Here is a 14,518-nt window from a genome sequence, read left to right on the forward strand (position 1 = left end):
TACTAAAATATGACTTCTGGCAGGTCATATCACAACTGCTGCACAGCTGCAGCGCAGCAGTTTCAGCCTCCACTTTTTGCCGGAGTTCCAAGGAACGCTGCCGGAAACCTGGAATAATATGGCTTCATGACGCGGTCTGCTGAGATCTGTGATCGATTCCGAGACTCAACACTTTGTGTATCATCTTCTTCGGTTTCTTTAGTGAGTCGAGATGCCGAGCACCGAAAGTCGTATTCTTGGCCAATGCATCAGACGCCTCAGATGGGTGTCCCCGATGGAAATCACGATGAGGCGTTCACCGATATTTCCATCACCGAGGGATGCCTTCCATTTGTTCTTCTAAAAATGGTCCTTGTATCACCGAATCCTTGAGTTTGAATCGGTCTCACGGGATGCCAATTCTCCTTTCGTCGGTTAACGACTGATGTGACGTGTTGCAGCTAAGTCCGGCCTTGCGTCGTCTGGCTGGACCGCTTTCGACCAGGCCGAGAGTTCCAACGGGAATTTCCAAGAAAGTCCAGCACGCACTGCTCTCAAAATGCCAGCAGATCTCTTCATAAGCTCTGTACGAAAACCGCTATATCCAAGATGGCTTTCTTATGCACCTCGGGCAATAATCTCCTGAACATCAACGCCGAACCATGCACGATGCCCAGATTAACATGCGCGTTCACCTGCACGCCCGCTGCTAGCAGTTTGCGATAATACGCCATGCCCTCATCCTTCAAGGGATCCAACTCGTCCATCACCAACGTATGCGGCGGCAGACCCTTACACTCTTCCACTGTCGCATGATACGGCCACGCGAGAGAATTCTGATTATCCTCACCACTGTAATACTCTCCCATGCCCGCCAGCATGGCGGTGTACAGCCAGTACCCTTCGCATTCGAAGAGAGAGGGTAGCTCTTCGAGTTTGCGGGCGTCGCTCCAGCCGTAGGCGTTGCTGATCCAGGGTGAGATGCCGTAGACGCCGGCGATTTGGTCGGACCAGCCCTCCTTTTTGGCGCGGAGAGCTGTTGCGAGGGCGAGGTTGGCTCCGCCGCTTTCGCCTTGTAGGATGATTTTGGAGATGCCGAAGTCTTCTTTTCGGGCGTTGATGTGTTCGAAGGCGGAGACGCAGTCGTTTAGGCCGGTAGGGAAGGGGTAGTGTTTGCCGTTGGTCCTGGTGGAAGTTAGTCCCGAGCTCGTTCGCGGGAAATGCTTGATGCATTGAACCTACCAGGCGCTTCGGAAGTCCACTGCTATTACTACCATCCCTTGGAGAGCTAGAGAAGTGCACCACCGGAAATGTACCTGTTGGTCGTCAGCCTCAATGATGCAGATCTGGAAGCTCACCAGCACTCACCTTATTCGCAGTCTCCAGAATCGTCACTGCACTCGCAGTATACACAACGCACGGCAGGAGTCCATCAGAATCCTCCGGCTCAAAGACATGCAACTTCCTCTCGGTCCCATCGAACGTCTTGTACTTGACCGTCCGTTGCAAGATTTTCGGTTCGAACTCATCCTCGGGTAGGTCATTCGGCAGCATTTCATATATCGTCGCGGTGTCGACGTGATTCTGTGCCATCTGGTTGTTCGAGCACAGATCCTCCCACTTCATATGTTTGAACGGATTGGGTTGTGAGCCATCGACGCCGAAGGCTCGAAATGTCTCGACGAGTTTGGGATGTGCTCGGGGTTCTTGGAAGAATTTCATGTTGTGGTCTCCAAGGCGGCCGGGAGGTTTGTAGTTGGAGTTGATTGTGTCTGATGAACTGACGCTGTCGTTGCTGTCACGCTTCTCGAGTTGAGGTTCGAAGCTGTTGCGCTTCTCATATTGAGGCGATACCGTGTCGCTCACGAATGGCATTGTATCGCATTCGACCGACATTGTGAGGCAAAGTTGAATGATGACGTCTGTCGTTCGGGCTGGAGCTTTAGATGGTCGGAGTCTGTGGTGAACGGGAATCACTGGAGGGCATATGAAAACGGAGAATCGGAGAGGATTTAGAGAGAGAGAGGTAACTTCAATTTTGTGCAGCCCAGCCTACCTGACTTGTGGTTTTCCTCACATACGTCGTGAACACGCCTCTGGGACCGGGTTCTGACTTGGATCTGTTGGGTCTGACTCTGGACCCTCCTTCGTCGCTCTCATGCGTATTCTTTCATCATTGACGAGAGAAGTTCGTGGTCATTACTCCTTTGAGCCCACTAATGCGTGACACGACTCGCGTAACGTGCTGTCCAGATCGGAGTCTGCGATCGCGGTCTAGAATGTCCGGACCTGAGGTGCTCTTTTCGGCTGCTGAAGAGATGTTCTGACGGGAACTTGATTTTCGTTTGGCCAATTGGCATTGGCGGATGTAGGTGCGTCAAGGGACGATGGAACTGAGTGCGTTGGCAGAAAAGGAAGATGTCGCGCGGAGACGGGTCCGGCGACGATCGGAAATCTGATCTCCCCGCAAACCCGAGGTTCTCCCGATCGAGCAAAAAGATTCACTTCACTTCGCGAATCACGATCCGCCACAAAAGAGGAAGTCACGACAAAAACATGTCAAATTGAAGTTCGCAGTTGATCTGATCGGCGCCCGCTATCATCAGGTCGCAGCAAAAGAGCGGCCGCTGTCCTTACTGCTTCCAATCGCCCATCGACTGCTGAACTCACCTAAAAGGCCCCTCGAGCCCCCTGAAGCCAAAAATCTCCCTCCAACTCGTAGATACACCTTTCTGGATGCAAAAGAAGCCCAATTAGGACAACGCAACGGCAAAAACGATGCCCACTGCCCGAATCGAACGAGCGATCTTTGCATGTCAACAAGGGTACAAGTGCAACGCGTTACCACTTTGCTAAGCGGGCATATTCCCGCAAGGGCGACAAGACGTGAATCTGAGCTGCATAGGCGTCACAACCGTATATGATCCTCATTGACTGAGTGGCCGCGAATGTTGAGCAGCTGTGCTCCCGCATTGGCCTCGCTGCTCGTCAACGTATCGTCGTTCCTTCCCTGGAACCACAAGGTGACGTTCAGATAGCTTCTAGTGCGGTTGGCGGGTGAATGTCTTGAGCACACTTCTTGCTGTGCTTCGTCCATCTCCGTTCGCTGATGCCCAGCATCCGGTTAATTCGAAAGTTCCATTGTTGCGTGCGAAAGATGATCGCGACAGAGATGAACTCAAGCAACGAATACAGGACAAAGAGCTCCTGTGCGGTGTCTTCTGATGCCATAAAACAGGTATGGATCTCAACTCGAATCGGTAAGAGCCTCTACGACTAGCGCTGCTTCGCCTCAGCAATGAAAGACTCTCTGCAAGTCTGGTCCTGTCTAGATAATCAGCTGAATCTAGCAAGATGCGTTGGCGGAAGCATGGTCTCGCATGTAACAACGATGTTCAATGCCTTTGCCGTGAATCGTCAGCGATCATGCGCGGAGTGCAGGGTGAGGAGCGGCATCTGGCGAGAAATGGAGCGTGAAAGCAGTGGTGCTCCGCAATGAGTCTCGAAATCTATGAAAATCACAGCAACGTAACAGCAGTGGAAGCGAAATGACTTTTTGATTGAATGCTGCTATAGCCACGAACGCCGCGCTATGCTGGCATTCTTTCCTTGCCCTTCCTCATCGCCGACTGACCTCGATATCTAGTAAAAGAAACCGATGATCTTGCCAGCGACGTGCTTCCGCCTGGCCTCCTCGTGGTCCATGATACCGGCAGAGGTGGTGAGGACGATGTAGCCGAATTGACGCGATGGCAGGAGCTTGACAACCCACTTCTCGAGGTCGTTGAGCTGGACGTTGTAGCGTGGGCTGATGACACCGGTCTTGTTGAGGCGGCCGTTGAGCTGGATGACGATCTTGCCGTTGCGGTGGTCATCAACCTCCTCGAACTCTCCAATGTAGCCTGAGCAGAGATATGTCAGTAAGTGTTGCGACTGATTAAACGTGCCTCTTCAGCCATTCCATCCGAGAACGTGTAAGATCCTTCGCCAAAGTCTCAATCTTCCGAGAACTTAAAGGGCTTAGGTCGTGGAGTTTGTTGAGACCATTGCCTAGTTATCAACCCGGTTTTGTGGTGCTCCGAGATGTGCTCAATGTGTTCCCTTGTGCGATCTTCCCGTTGTGCAGTCCTCCTCTTGCGCTGAAAATGGGCGAGTGCTCTCCAACTTACCGTGCTTCTGCATGACCTGGAGGAACTTGACGATGACCTTGGAGCTGGGTCGGATCAGGACCTGGCGCTTGCCGGTCTTCTCGGCGTTGTTGATCGCATTGAGGCAATCGTTGAGGACGGAAGTCTTGACCATGTTTGCGGTATTGACGTGAGATTCTCAGGGCGCGGTGGGCGGCTTGAGGTGTCTGTCGTGGTGATGTTTGTCAGCCTTCCGGAGCCATCAAGAGCGCAAAGAGTGCCCTCCGGTGCGCGAGCGCAAAACCGGTCAGGGTTCTTCAGCTCGGTCGAACGAGGTTCAGCGGTGTCATTGCTTCGGGGAGCAATGAGCGCAGACCATGGCTAGCCGAAGGGCACTTCTTTGAATGTCGTGAAAACCATACCTCAGGTGTTTTGGATGGTAGCTTGGAGCTGTAGTGGTGGTGTTCGACAAAGCAGAGAAGCACTTTGCAACGACTTTCTTCAAGTCTCGAATTTCGGCTTGGCAGTGCGAGCGGGAAGTAGCCGTCGAGTGGTCCGAGTGCCACTTAGCCCCGCGACCCTCTTCGATTTTCTGCTCGAAGTCCCCTCCTCAACCACACCCGTCCAGCACATCTCCACATACACACGGAAGACTCAGTCCGACAACCGCAAACATGATTATCTACAAAGTACGTGCATTCAAGAACGGTCTGAAATCGGGCTCTGCAATTTCCCCGCCATTCCTCAGAAAAGTGGTCTCGACTAACACGTGGGTCTCCAGGACTTGATCACCGACGACGAGCTCATCTCCGACTCGTACGACCTCAAGGAGATCGACGGAATCGTGTACGAGGCCGACTGCAAGAAGATCACCATTGGTGACGACAACATCGACATTGGCGCCAACCCTTCCGCCGAGGAAGCCGACGAGGGCACCGAGAGCAATGCTCAAACCGTTCTCGATGTCGTCCACTCTTTCCGCCTGAACGAGACCCAATTCGACAAGAAGCAATATCTCAGCCATCTCAAGACCTACATGAAGAAGGTGAAGGAGGCCATGAAGGCCAACGGCGCCAGCGACGAGACCGTGGCCGAGTTCGAGAAGGGTGCTTCCGGATTCGCAAAGAAGGTCATTGGCAACTTCAAGGATTACGAGTTCCTCATCGGCGAGAACATGGACCCCGACGGCATGTAAGTATTTGCGGATAACGTGTGCGCCTCTGCAAGATCTGACCGAGTCCAGGGTTGTCCTGCTCAACTACCGCGAGGATGGTGTGACCCCATACGTTACTGTCTGGAAGCACGGTCTCAAGGAGATGAAGGTTTAAGCGAACACACGATACACCACGCGAGGAGTTTGGGGAGAAAAGCGGCCAACATTACCATGGTGTTGAGCAATTTACGTCTAGAGCCGAGAGGACCAAGACCAAGATCATACTATACCATGAATTCCACCGTTTCTGTCAGCGCGAAAATGCGTCGTGTCTCATTGTGGTCTCGAGGCCGCTGTCCATTGATGATCGAGCTGGACCAAACCGCGTCGGGTGTACAGCTGCTCGATTGGAAGCTGGTTCATCCGTCGTGATCTGTGGACTAGTGAAGGGTCGGCGAGGGTGGACATTCAAGGCAGCTCACTCTCGTGCCTTTGATCTGTCCTTTACTGACAGCTCGCTCGTCCCTCACTGTCAGTCCACGACGCCGTCGGGGAATCGCTCCATTGTTACCGTATCGTGTCCTCGATCTTTCGTGCTCACTCCACCTACACCCGTCCGATGTATCCTTGCTCTTGTTCACCCATGCCCCTCACCTCATGCAAGCACTCTACGCGGTTCACGTCACAATGTAAGATGTCGCCAGGCATTCGTGTCACTTTCGAGCAGTCGCTTAGCGGCTCGCGAGGACCCCACCCCATAACCCCTGCACCGAATAACATTGCGCGACGAACACATTCAACCTCGATTGATGAAGCCATTGAAACTGTCGTTGCCTTATCGGCAGAAAGGCAACGTCACCAATGGATCAGTGACTCATGCCGATGATATGTCGCGGAAACGCAGAAGCTCCGAGCTCCAGCAAGACATTCAAGCTCATCGAGCACCGCCAGCTCGAGTCCACACATCTCCGACCAAACATGGACACTTTCGGCTTACGCAGTCAATCGACCAAGATCTGGAGACATTATGTCGAGGGGCGAACATCAGTCTGTCAGATGACAAGCGGGCTTCAGCAGCAGTCATCGGTGTCAAACAACAGATCTGTGACATGTTCAGATTACTATGGTATAAGAACAAACCTGCTCTTGAGCAAGCGATCAATGCGTTCCTCGACGATGTAGCTGACTACACGCCATTGGCACCGATCTTTGGTGGCCAGGAGCACGATCGGAAACTTGAAAATTTGCGACAGAAGCTGAGTGGACCTGCTAAGGACAAGCGCGACGAGCTTCGAACGCCAAAGGCCGTGAAGACTAAAGATGTCGGTCACAGATCCGACGATCGAGAAGACACACCTCTCTCACCGCCATCGCCATCACAGGGCAGAGGGCTCAAGTCGGCATTCAAGACTGCAAAGTCCGCACCGCCGCAACCACCAAGTACAAAGATGCCGCCTCCTCCCCAGAAACCAGACCCAGTCATTTCATTCGAGTCGACTCTGACGAGGAAATCCTCTTTTGAGTCCACAAACGCAGGATCCGTGCTGTCGGCAAACACAGCATTAACCTCATTTAGTGAGGCGCCGGGCGCGCAGCGAATCTCAGACTATGGCTCGGTAGTCCCAACTGATTTGCTCGATGCTTTGACTCAAGAGTCGATAACCAAGGTTAGAGAAAGCAATGCGTCGTCTCTCGGTACAGAGATCTGGGGATCGTCGCTCAATACTGTCGATTGGGATCGTGCCGAGAATACCGAGTACATTCGCAGCCAAGGGACGATAACTGTACTTCACGGAGATGCGGAACCTGAGCAAGTCGCCGATGCAATTGTAGAGGCACCAGCAGATCCTCGTCTTATGCGCTTCTCACCATCTCGTGGCTTTGCTCAGCTTCAGATTCCGGACTCATTCGCAAATCTGCCATTTCACGTCCAATGGGAAGCTCATCGCGTCCTTCAGCTAAACAAGATATCTTTGGACGAGGTGATCTCTCAATGGCAGCCTCAGTCTTTAGCTCGACTGTACGAGATCGCTGCGCATCACAAGCTCAACTTTCGTCCCGGGTTCGATGCACATGAGCCTCCGAGTTTTGAAGAAGTGACAATGAATGGCCAGCTGCGATTCGCGAAATCGAGCACTGGCCCTGTTTTCGACATGTTTCTGCAAGCTCCGAAGCAGGAGGTGTCTTGCGACCTGCAACGCAAATATGGTGCGGATCGAGTGTTGTACCTGAGCATGCCCAACATCTTCAAGACGCCCCAGCTGCATGCAGGTCGCGATGTATCGAGGAAGTTCCAAGACATGGCGACCAGACCTCAGTTCTTCTGCGGTCGACAGTGGATTATGTACTCACTGCAGCCCAACAAGATGAATTCGAAATCGAAGACGAGAAAGTCTCAGGCTCAGGAGCAAGGCACACATCGCATCATATTCCTGGCGATCGAAGGTTTAGATGTCGCTGAGGTTTTCGACTACTTGCTGCCATACCAAGGAAATCGGCATCAAAGCGCATGCAAGTTGTACACACGATTGGATCTATACGTCTCACGGACGAAGGTCGGCACGCAGTTCGATGAAGGCGACGTGGTCTTTCAAGCACGAGATCAAGCTGCCACGAACGAGTTGGACAACGACCCCTATCGAGATCCTGATCTGAGCTTTTACGACACCTTCGTTCCGGGGAAGGTCATGAGCGATGGCTGCGCCGAGCTATCCCGACATGCCTATTGGAAGATTTGCGAGCAGCTGGGAGGTGATCACACGCGCTCTGCCTTTCAGGCTCGCATTGGCGGCGCCAAAGGCGTGTGGTACAGGGCTGCGGAAATTGATGGTAGCTTCGATGTTGGCAAACCACCAGGGCCGCATATCACTATCGTCCAAAGCCAGATCAAGGTGCAACGAGACTCTCTGGAAGATTGCGACCCGGACCAGCGGAAATTCAACGTTGTAAAAGCCAACTCATACGCACGCCCGTCACTCCTCCACGCGGGCTTTATGCCAATTCTGCTGGACCGTGGCGTGCCTCGTCAGGTCATGCTTGACGTTGCAAGAACGCAGATCAAGGCCGAAGTTGATGCTTGTGAAGCCGCTATCGTCAGCCCGGATCCTCTAGCATTCCGCATGTGGCTACATTCGCAGAATGAGTTGTATGAGGAGCGGAACCGTACTAGAGATGGAGGCATCGACACCGTCGCCGGCTGGCCAATCAGGAGGGAGGAGAGAATTATCCGATTGCTGGAGTCTGGCTTCGTGCCTACGCAGTGTCCCTACCTTGCGCGGGATGTGATCGATTTGGTAAAGTATACCTTCGACCTCAAGCAAAGGAACTTCAAAATCCGACTTGGTCGCTCAACTACATTGATGGGTATCGCAGATCCGAAAGGCTGTCTGGAGCCCGGCGAGGTTCATGTCAACTTCAGCGCACCGTTCATAGACCCGGTGACAAAGGAGCAATTTCAAAACTTGAGCTCGCCCGAGGTGGCATTCGGACTGGTGGCGCGGAACCCAGCAATGGCGGCGTGGGACATTCAGCGAGTCCGCTTCGTCTACAAGCCTGAGCTGAAACATTTGACTGATCTTGCCGTGTTTTCATCGAGAGGTCATCGACCCTTAGCCAGCAAGTTGCAGGGTGGAGACTACGATGGCGACACCTTCTGGATATGCTGGGATAGGAAGCTGGCTACCTTGTTCAAGAATGCTCCGGCGCCTTGGTCAGATAGAGAAGCGCCCATACGTCACTCGATCCCCAGTGTCGAGCAGCTGGGAATCACGAGGAAGACACAACGCCTGGACGATTTCGTTGAGGATCCTCGCGATCTAGGGCAGTGGTGTCACTGGTTGGGAGAAATGGGCATTGCACGATTGACGCCAAATCTTCTTGGACAGGTCACGAAACTGCATGAGCGTCTCACCTATACAACTGGCGACATCAATTCGTACCACGCGAAGCAGCTCGTGTACTTGCACGACTGTTTGGTAGACGCCGATAAGCAAGGGTACGAATTTGGCTTCGCTGCACTGAACGATTTCAAGAAGAGCATCGAACTCCCCACCGACCTTCAAGATCCGAGGTACTGGAAGTACACGGCCGACGACAATGAAAACGACTTGGAGAAGCAGAGCACAACGTACAACGTCTCCAAGCTCAACTTCGTCCCAACGCGCGCGGGTAAGGAGAAGAACATCATTGACGAAGTTTACTTCGATGTAGCCGAGCCGCTCATCCGCGAGTGCCTTGCTCGGGTGGAAGATGTATTATGTTTCGAAGCTCAAGACGACGAGGATCTGACCAGATTCTACGACCAGACCTGGGATTCAGCCTCGGAAGGATCAGTCATTCGCACAGAGCTACAGGCACTTAAGAAACGCCTGCAAGAGGTGCGGTCATTATGGGGCGAACTGCGAGTCCCCAACAGCTGGTTCGATCTACTCACACAAGTCCGGCAAAGGTACGATGAGATACAGCCTCAGGATGTGACCCATCCTACTGTCGTGGAATGGCTCCGAAGACAAGGCAACAGACCGACGATGTGGGACCAGCTGAAAGCGTGCGCATTCGCCAAACTCTTCCAGAGGAAGGGCAAGACCCCAGGCCAACTCGTCTTCAGCATCGCGGGACACGAGTTGTGCGAGATCAAAGCGACGGAGCTGGGACCTACACGGACAATGTGCGACAATCAGTACCGCCAGCTGAAGCTGAGGAAGGCGAAAAAGGTGGAAGTGAGAGACGAGTATGAGTTTGATGCTGGAGCGGATGTGCCGGACAAGCAGCTGGACGACGATGAAGAAGTCGAACCTACGGACTACTATTGGGGCATCCGGGTTGATGGGATTGTATGATTGACGATATGGACTACATGTGAGCCCTGGCTAGAGACTAGATGTTGTCCTCTCCCGAGCGCGACTCTTAGACCAGATGCTTACACTCGTAGAGTCTGGCCGACGCCAGCATCGTATGAATTGACGACTGAATGCATTGCGACACTCTTTCGTTCCCATGAATCCGACTGAGGTCCAGAGAGCGGTGATCTGGACCTACAATTTCAGGGACAATTTCAATGTTCTGGTTCCAGCACTTGTATCCAGCTTCAGTCGTCCACCGCAGTTGACGGCCAAATTTCCACACTCCAAACTCCAGCACTCCGCCTTACCATCTTGTCTCACAAGGATGACCCTTCGACAATTCAAAACGATCAAGACTAAACTCATGATACACTTCGACCGGTGTTGCGCTACGAGTGACATTTGTTAGTGTCGTGGTCAGCACGACCAATGGTGTGGTGGTGCCGATTCAGCATCCTTGTCGGAATTTTAGCTGCTGCTGAGGCCGAGGTGCTACGCCGCTGCTGACAGTGAGAAGATGTCGGCGAACTTTATGGTGGATGTGGAGGAGATCGAGTGTCGTTCATATGTCAAGCGTGGTAGTAATGGAAGTGAGAAGATCGCTCGCTAAAGGAGTACAGGTCGAGGCATGGATTACAGCCCAGCATAGATAGAGACTCAATATATCCCGGCCGCCAACCTACTTACCACCACCACCACCACCACCACCTCGATCCAGCACCTTCTCAACAACCCACTCCCTCCCCTTCCTCACCTGCACAACCTTCCACGCTCCCAACGGCCATCCAACCCCACCCACATCCCCCGGATCCCTCAAACTGACACCAACCCAACACTCCCTCTTCTTGCCCGCATCCCTCTCCACAATCTTCCCAATCGGCTTCCCCAACTCCAACAACGGCGTCCCTTCCGCCAACGCCGCAATCTGCTTCGGCCCAACGACACAAAGCGGATGCATCCTCGTTCGCTTTTGCGCCGCGCCGACAGTGATGGCGGAAGCGCGGGAGAGGGTTGAGTAGACGACGTAAGCGGGCATTTCGGGCACGGAGAGGCGGGAGAGGAGGGAAGAGGAGTGAGGGTAGACGTTTTTGGCGAGGGATTGGTCTTCAATGGTCGATTGGTGGTCGGTGGTATCGGTGGTGGGAAGGAGGGTGCGGTAGGGCACTTCAATAGCGCGGCGGGGAGGACGGCCAGCGGTGGATGTGGAGGTGGGGAGTAAGTCGGCGCGCACGGCGATTTGGTCGATGTAACCTGCTGCGACGATTTGTTTGAGGATCGCAATTTGCTTGGTGGTTTGTGGAGGGAGGTCGAGTTTGTAGACTGCGTCTTTAGCGTCTTTGACGTGTGCTTGCATGATGTTGTGTAGTTGTCGGCGGAGTTGCTGGACTTCTACCATTCCCTTTTCGCGGAGGAAGAATTCGGTACAGAAGGATGGACTGTCTTCAGCTTGGGCGTGCGCGGCAACCGCGGTGAGGAGTTTTATGGCGTCGGACTTGTCGTCCCAGCCGGAGAGTTTGGCGGCGGCGCGACCATACGCTTGTCGGCGTTGTTGGGCGGCGGTAAAGGCGGCGTTATTGGCAAGTCGCTTTTCTCGATACTCATCGTCGTCAGATTCGGCGTCTTCTCCATTGCTCTTCTGTGCGATCTGCGGTTCGGGAATGAAGAGGTCTCCGACTGCCAGACCAGCTACAAGGGCGATAGTATGTGCTAGAGCGCCATTGCGCAGGCCGAGCAGGAGCATCTTGCCGAAGCGAGGGTTGACGGGATAGTGGATGAGCTCCTTCCCGATGTCTGTGATCTTGCCAACTCTCTTGTCGATCGCTCCAAGGTTTCTCAGTAGTCTTTCTGCCGCCGAGAGCTGCTCGCTCTGTGGAGGCGTAGGGAATGGAAAGTTAACGACATTGTCAACCTCCATGTTCTTGAGCTGCAGGACTGTACCCTCGATGGGCGTCCTCAAAATTTCCGGCAGGGTATGCTCATCAAAGTACTGCTCATATATAGCAGAACTGTACAGACGATAGCAGTGTCCAGGACCCGTCCTACCTGCTCGACCCATTCGTTGTGAAGCGCTTGCTTTTGATATCCAGTCGATTTTGAATTCTTGCACGCCAGTAGAAATGTTGTATTTCTTCTCTTTGCTCCGGCCACTGTCGAAGACGTACTTGATACCTGGAATAGTGAGAGACGTCTCAGCTACATTCGTCGCCAGCACAATGATTCGAGAGTCGTCAGGCACGGGCTCAAACACTCGCATCTGTTGTGATGTTGGTAGTGAAGCATACAACGGTAGGACATGTGCTTTGAGAGGACCTTTCGGCTTGGGTGCAGCCGGGTCGTCTTCCACCGCGAACTCCGTATCGTCTTCGTCATCGTCGAATCCTGTGATCTCCGGCTCGTCGTCGTCTGACTGATCGTCAAGTTCACGTTCCAGGTAGTCATTACTGTTTCTGTTCTCGGACCCATTTTCACGCTTCTTTGAAAAGTCCAGACCGGCAGCCTGTCCTCCCAAAGCGTCCTTCAACCTCTTAGCAACAGTCTGAATCTCCTCCTGACCCGTCAGGAAGACCAGAATACCACCAGGTGGCAGCTTCTTATGTCCTCGCGACACTTTAGCTACAGTCTCCGCGACATAGTCTCTCTGCGTTCGCCTGGCGAAATGCTCAGTAACAGCATACTGCCGGCCCTCGGCCTGCACGATCGGCGGTCGGATACTCCTGAACAGCCGGTCGTTCGCGAGGAAATCTGCTACCCGCAATGTAGCACTCATGATGATGAGCTTCAGCGGCTTGTGCTTTTCCGGCGCTTCACGGCTGAGCTCCTGTCGAAGAGGAACGATGCGGGACAGCATACCAATGAGGATGTCGGTATTGACACTCCTCTCGTGAGCTTCATCGATGACGATCGCGCTGTACTTGCTCAGAACAAAGTCATTGCCAATCTCTCGAAGCAGGATTCCATCGGTCATGAATTTGATGCTGGTATCTCGCGCTGCGGTGCTGTCGTATCGGACTTGATGCGCCACTTTCTTGCCGAATTCTGGTCCTAACTCGTGAGCTACGCGACTTGCAACCGATACCGCTGCTACTCTCCGAGGTTGTGTGATGCCGATCATGCCGGTCATCGCATAGCCATTCTCGAGCAACATTTGTGGGAGCTGTGTCGTTTTTCCAGACCCTGTTGCTCCACAGACTACCACAATCGGGTTATTGTGAATGGCCTCCATGATTTTCTGCTCATCCTGCACGACTGGTAGCTCCAGCCGAGCTGCCTGCACCTCCTCAGAGCGCGGGACCACTACCGCAGTGGCGGGTCGATATGCGTCTTTGTTCGGGTGTTGAACTGCGTTGGCAATCTCTACAACTTCTGTGTCGGGCGAAGGTGCTCGCGGTTTGAACGCTGCGCTGATAGCAGGATCATTTGTAGGAGCTGTTGAAGGTGTGAAGCCGAGCGACTCATTTCGTTGTGAATCTGCCCACGCCTTGAATGCAGACACACGAGCTGGTCTATCTTCTGACGGATTATCATCGCTCTCTGGCTCTGAAGAAGACTCTGAATCCTCTTCATCCGACTCCTCTTCGCTGTCGGATGCGACAGGCGGCTCCGAGAGCAAGCCCTCGTTGCCCGAGTCGAAGCCATTCCATTCATCTTCTGACGCCGCACTGTCATCTCCTTCCGATGTATCAGAAGCGTCATTCTCATCACTGGCCACGTCTTGTTCAACACGCGACCGCGCAGGATTTGCCTGTTTCCGCCTCTTTCGTTTCTTGATCATCGGCTGGCCCGTCTCGTCTGTCTCCAAGGGTCGTTTTAGGCCACTACCGAATGAGGTCGCAAAGCTTGTCGCCGGCTTCATAACCGCCGCGGCGACTACCTCCTGTTCAACCTCATCCTCGCTGTCCTCGTTGTCTACCTCATCCTCATTCTCCGCTCCATGACCCACATCCTCCATGTCCGGTCTCCGCTGGAATAGCACCTCATCTTGTCTTCCATCGACATCCAAGCCCTTCTCCCTCTCCCTCAACGCCCTCTCCACCTCCTCCCGTTTTGTCTGCTTCTGCCGTCCCAGCTTCTTCGAGGAGTGCAGCAAACTCGTATCCACTTTCCCCACGGCCAACTTCTTCAACAACTCCAAATTCTCCTCTTTCCTCAATTTCGTGTCGATGTACTTGTCCAGACGCTTCTTCTTCTTACTCGTCAACTTGGTGTCCGGCACAGTCAATTCGTCCTTTAGCTTGCGCCGACGTTCGTCCTTCTCGGACTGCGTGGTTGGCTGTATCGATTCTGCGTTGGTGTTGACGTCGCGACCTTGTGACAGATGCGTCTTTTGTTTCTCCAGCCGCCGATGTTTCCGTTCGCGAGGCACGAAGGGGGCCATGGTGGGTGGTCGAGTTGGTAGGAGACCTTACTTTTCTTGGTCG

At 53.5% G+C, this 14,518-nt stretch overlaps 5 protein-coding genes across 5 annotated transcripts; 2 read left to right on the forward strand and 3 right to left on the reverse strand.

The window, feature by feature from the left end:
* Positions 1-554: 554 nt before the first annotated feature.
* Positions 555-1,875, reverse strand: MYCGRDRAFT_108309 (uncharacterized protein; the record flags this gene model as incomplete). Its single annotated transcript, XM_003855262.1, has 3 exons — positions 555-1,164; positions 1,222-1,295; positions 1,348-1,875. 3 exons carry the CDS (start codon positions 1,873-1,875, stop codon positions 555-557), a joined length of 1,212 nt encoding a protein of 403 aa, XP_003855310.1.
* Positions 1,876-3,518: 1,643 nt separating this feature from the next.
* MYCGRDRAFT_103449 (40S ribosomal protein S22) lies at positions 3,519-4,567 on the reverse strand (the record flags this gene model as incomplete). Its single annotated transcript, XM_003855261.1, has 3 exons — positions 3,519-3,881; positions 4,149-4,333; positions 4,529-4,567. The coding sequence occupies 2 exons, from the start codon at positions 4,279-4,281 to the stop codon at positions 3,622-3,624; spliced, it is 393 nt and encodes a 130-aa protein (XP_003855309.1).
* Positions 4,568-4,735: 168 nt separating this feature from the next.
* Positions 4,736-5,557, forward strand: MYCGRDRAFT_69026 (microtubule/calcium-binding protein TCTP; the record flags this gene model as incomplete). The annotated part of the gene is made up of 3 exons (XM_003855111.1): positions 4,736-4,795; positions 4,888-5,297; positions 5,350-5,557. 3 exons carry the CDS (start codon positions 4,781-4,783, stop codon positions 5,432-5,434), a joined length of 510 nt encoding a protein of 169 aa, XP_003855159.1.
* Positions 5,558-6,146: 589 nt separating this feature from the next.
* On the forward strand, positions 6,147-10,097 carry RDR2401 (RNA-directed RNA polymerase; the record flags this gene model as incomplete). Its single annotated transcript, XM_003855112.1, has 1 exon — positions 6,147-10,097. One exon carries the CDS (start codon positions 6,147-6,149, stop codon positions 10,095-10,097), a length of 3,951 nt encoding a protein of 1,316 aa, XP_003855160.1.
* A 682-nt stretch (positions 10,098-10,779) lies between these two features.
* MYCGRDRAFT_69029 (uncharacterized protein) lies at positions 10,780-14,475 on the reverse strand (the record flags this gene model as incomplete). Its single annotated transcript, XM_003855260.1, has 2 exons — positions 10,780-14,016; positions 14,095-14,475. The coding sequence occupies 2 exons, from the start codon at positions 14,473-14,475 to the stop codon at positions 10,780-10,782; spliced, it is 3,618 nt and encodes a 1,205-aa protein (XP_003855308.1).
* Positions 14,476-14,518: the final 43 nt, after the last annotated feature.

Source organism: Zymoseptoria tritici, chromosome 2 (assembly GCF_000219625.1).
Source record: "Zymoseptoria tritici IPO323 chromosome 2, whole genome shotgun sequence".
NCBI classification, from domain to species: Eukaryota; Fungi; Ascomycota; class Dothideomycetes; order Mycosphaerellales; family Mycosphaerellaceae; genus Zymoseptoria; species Zymoseptoria tritici.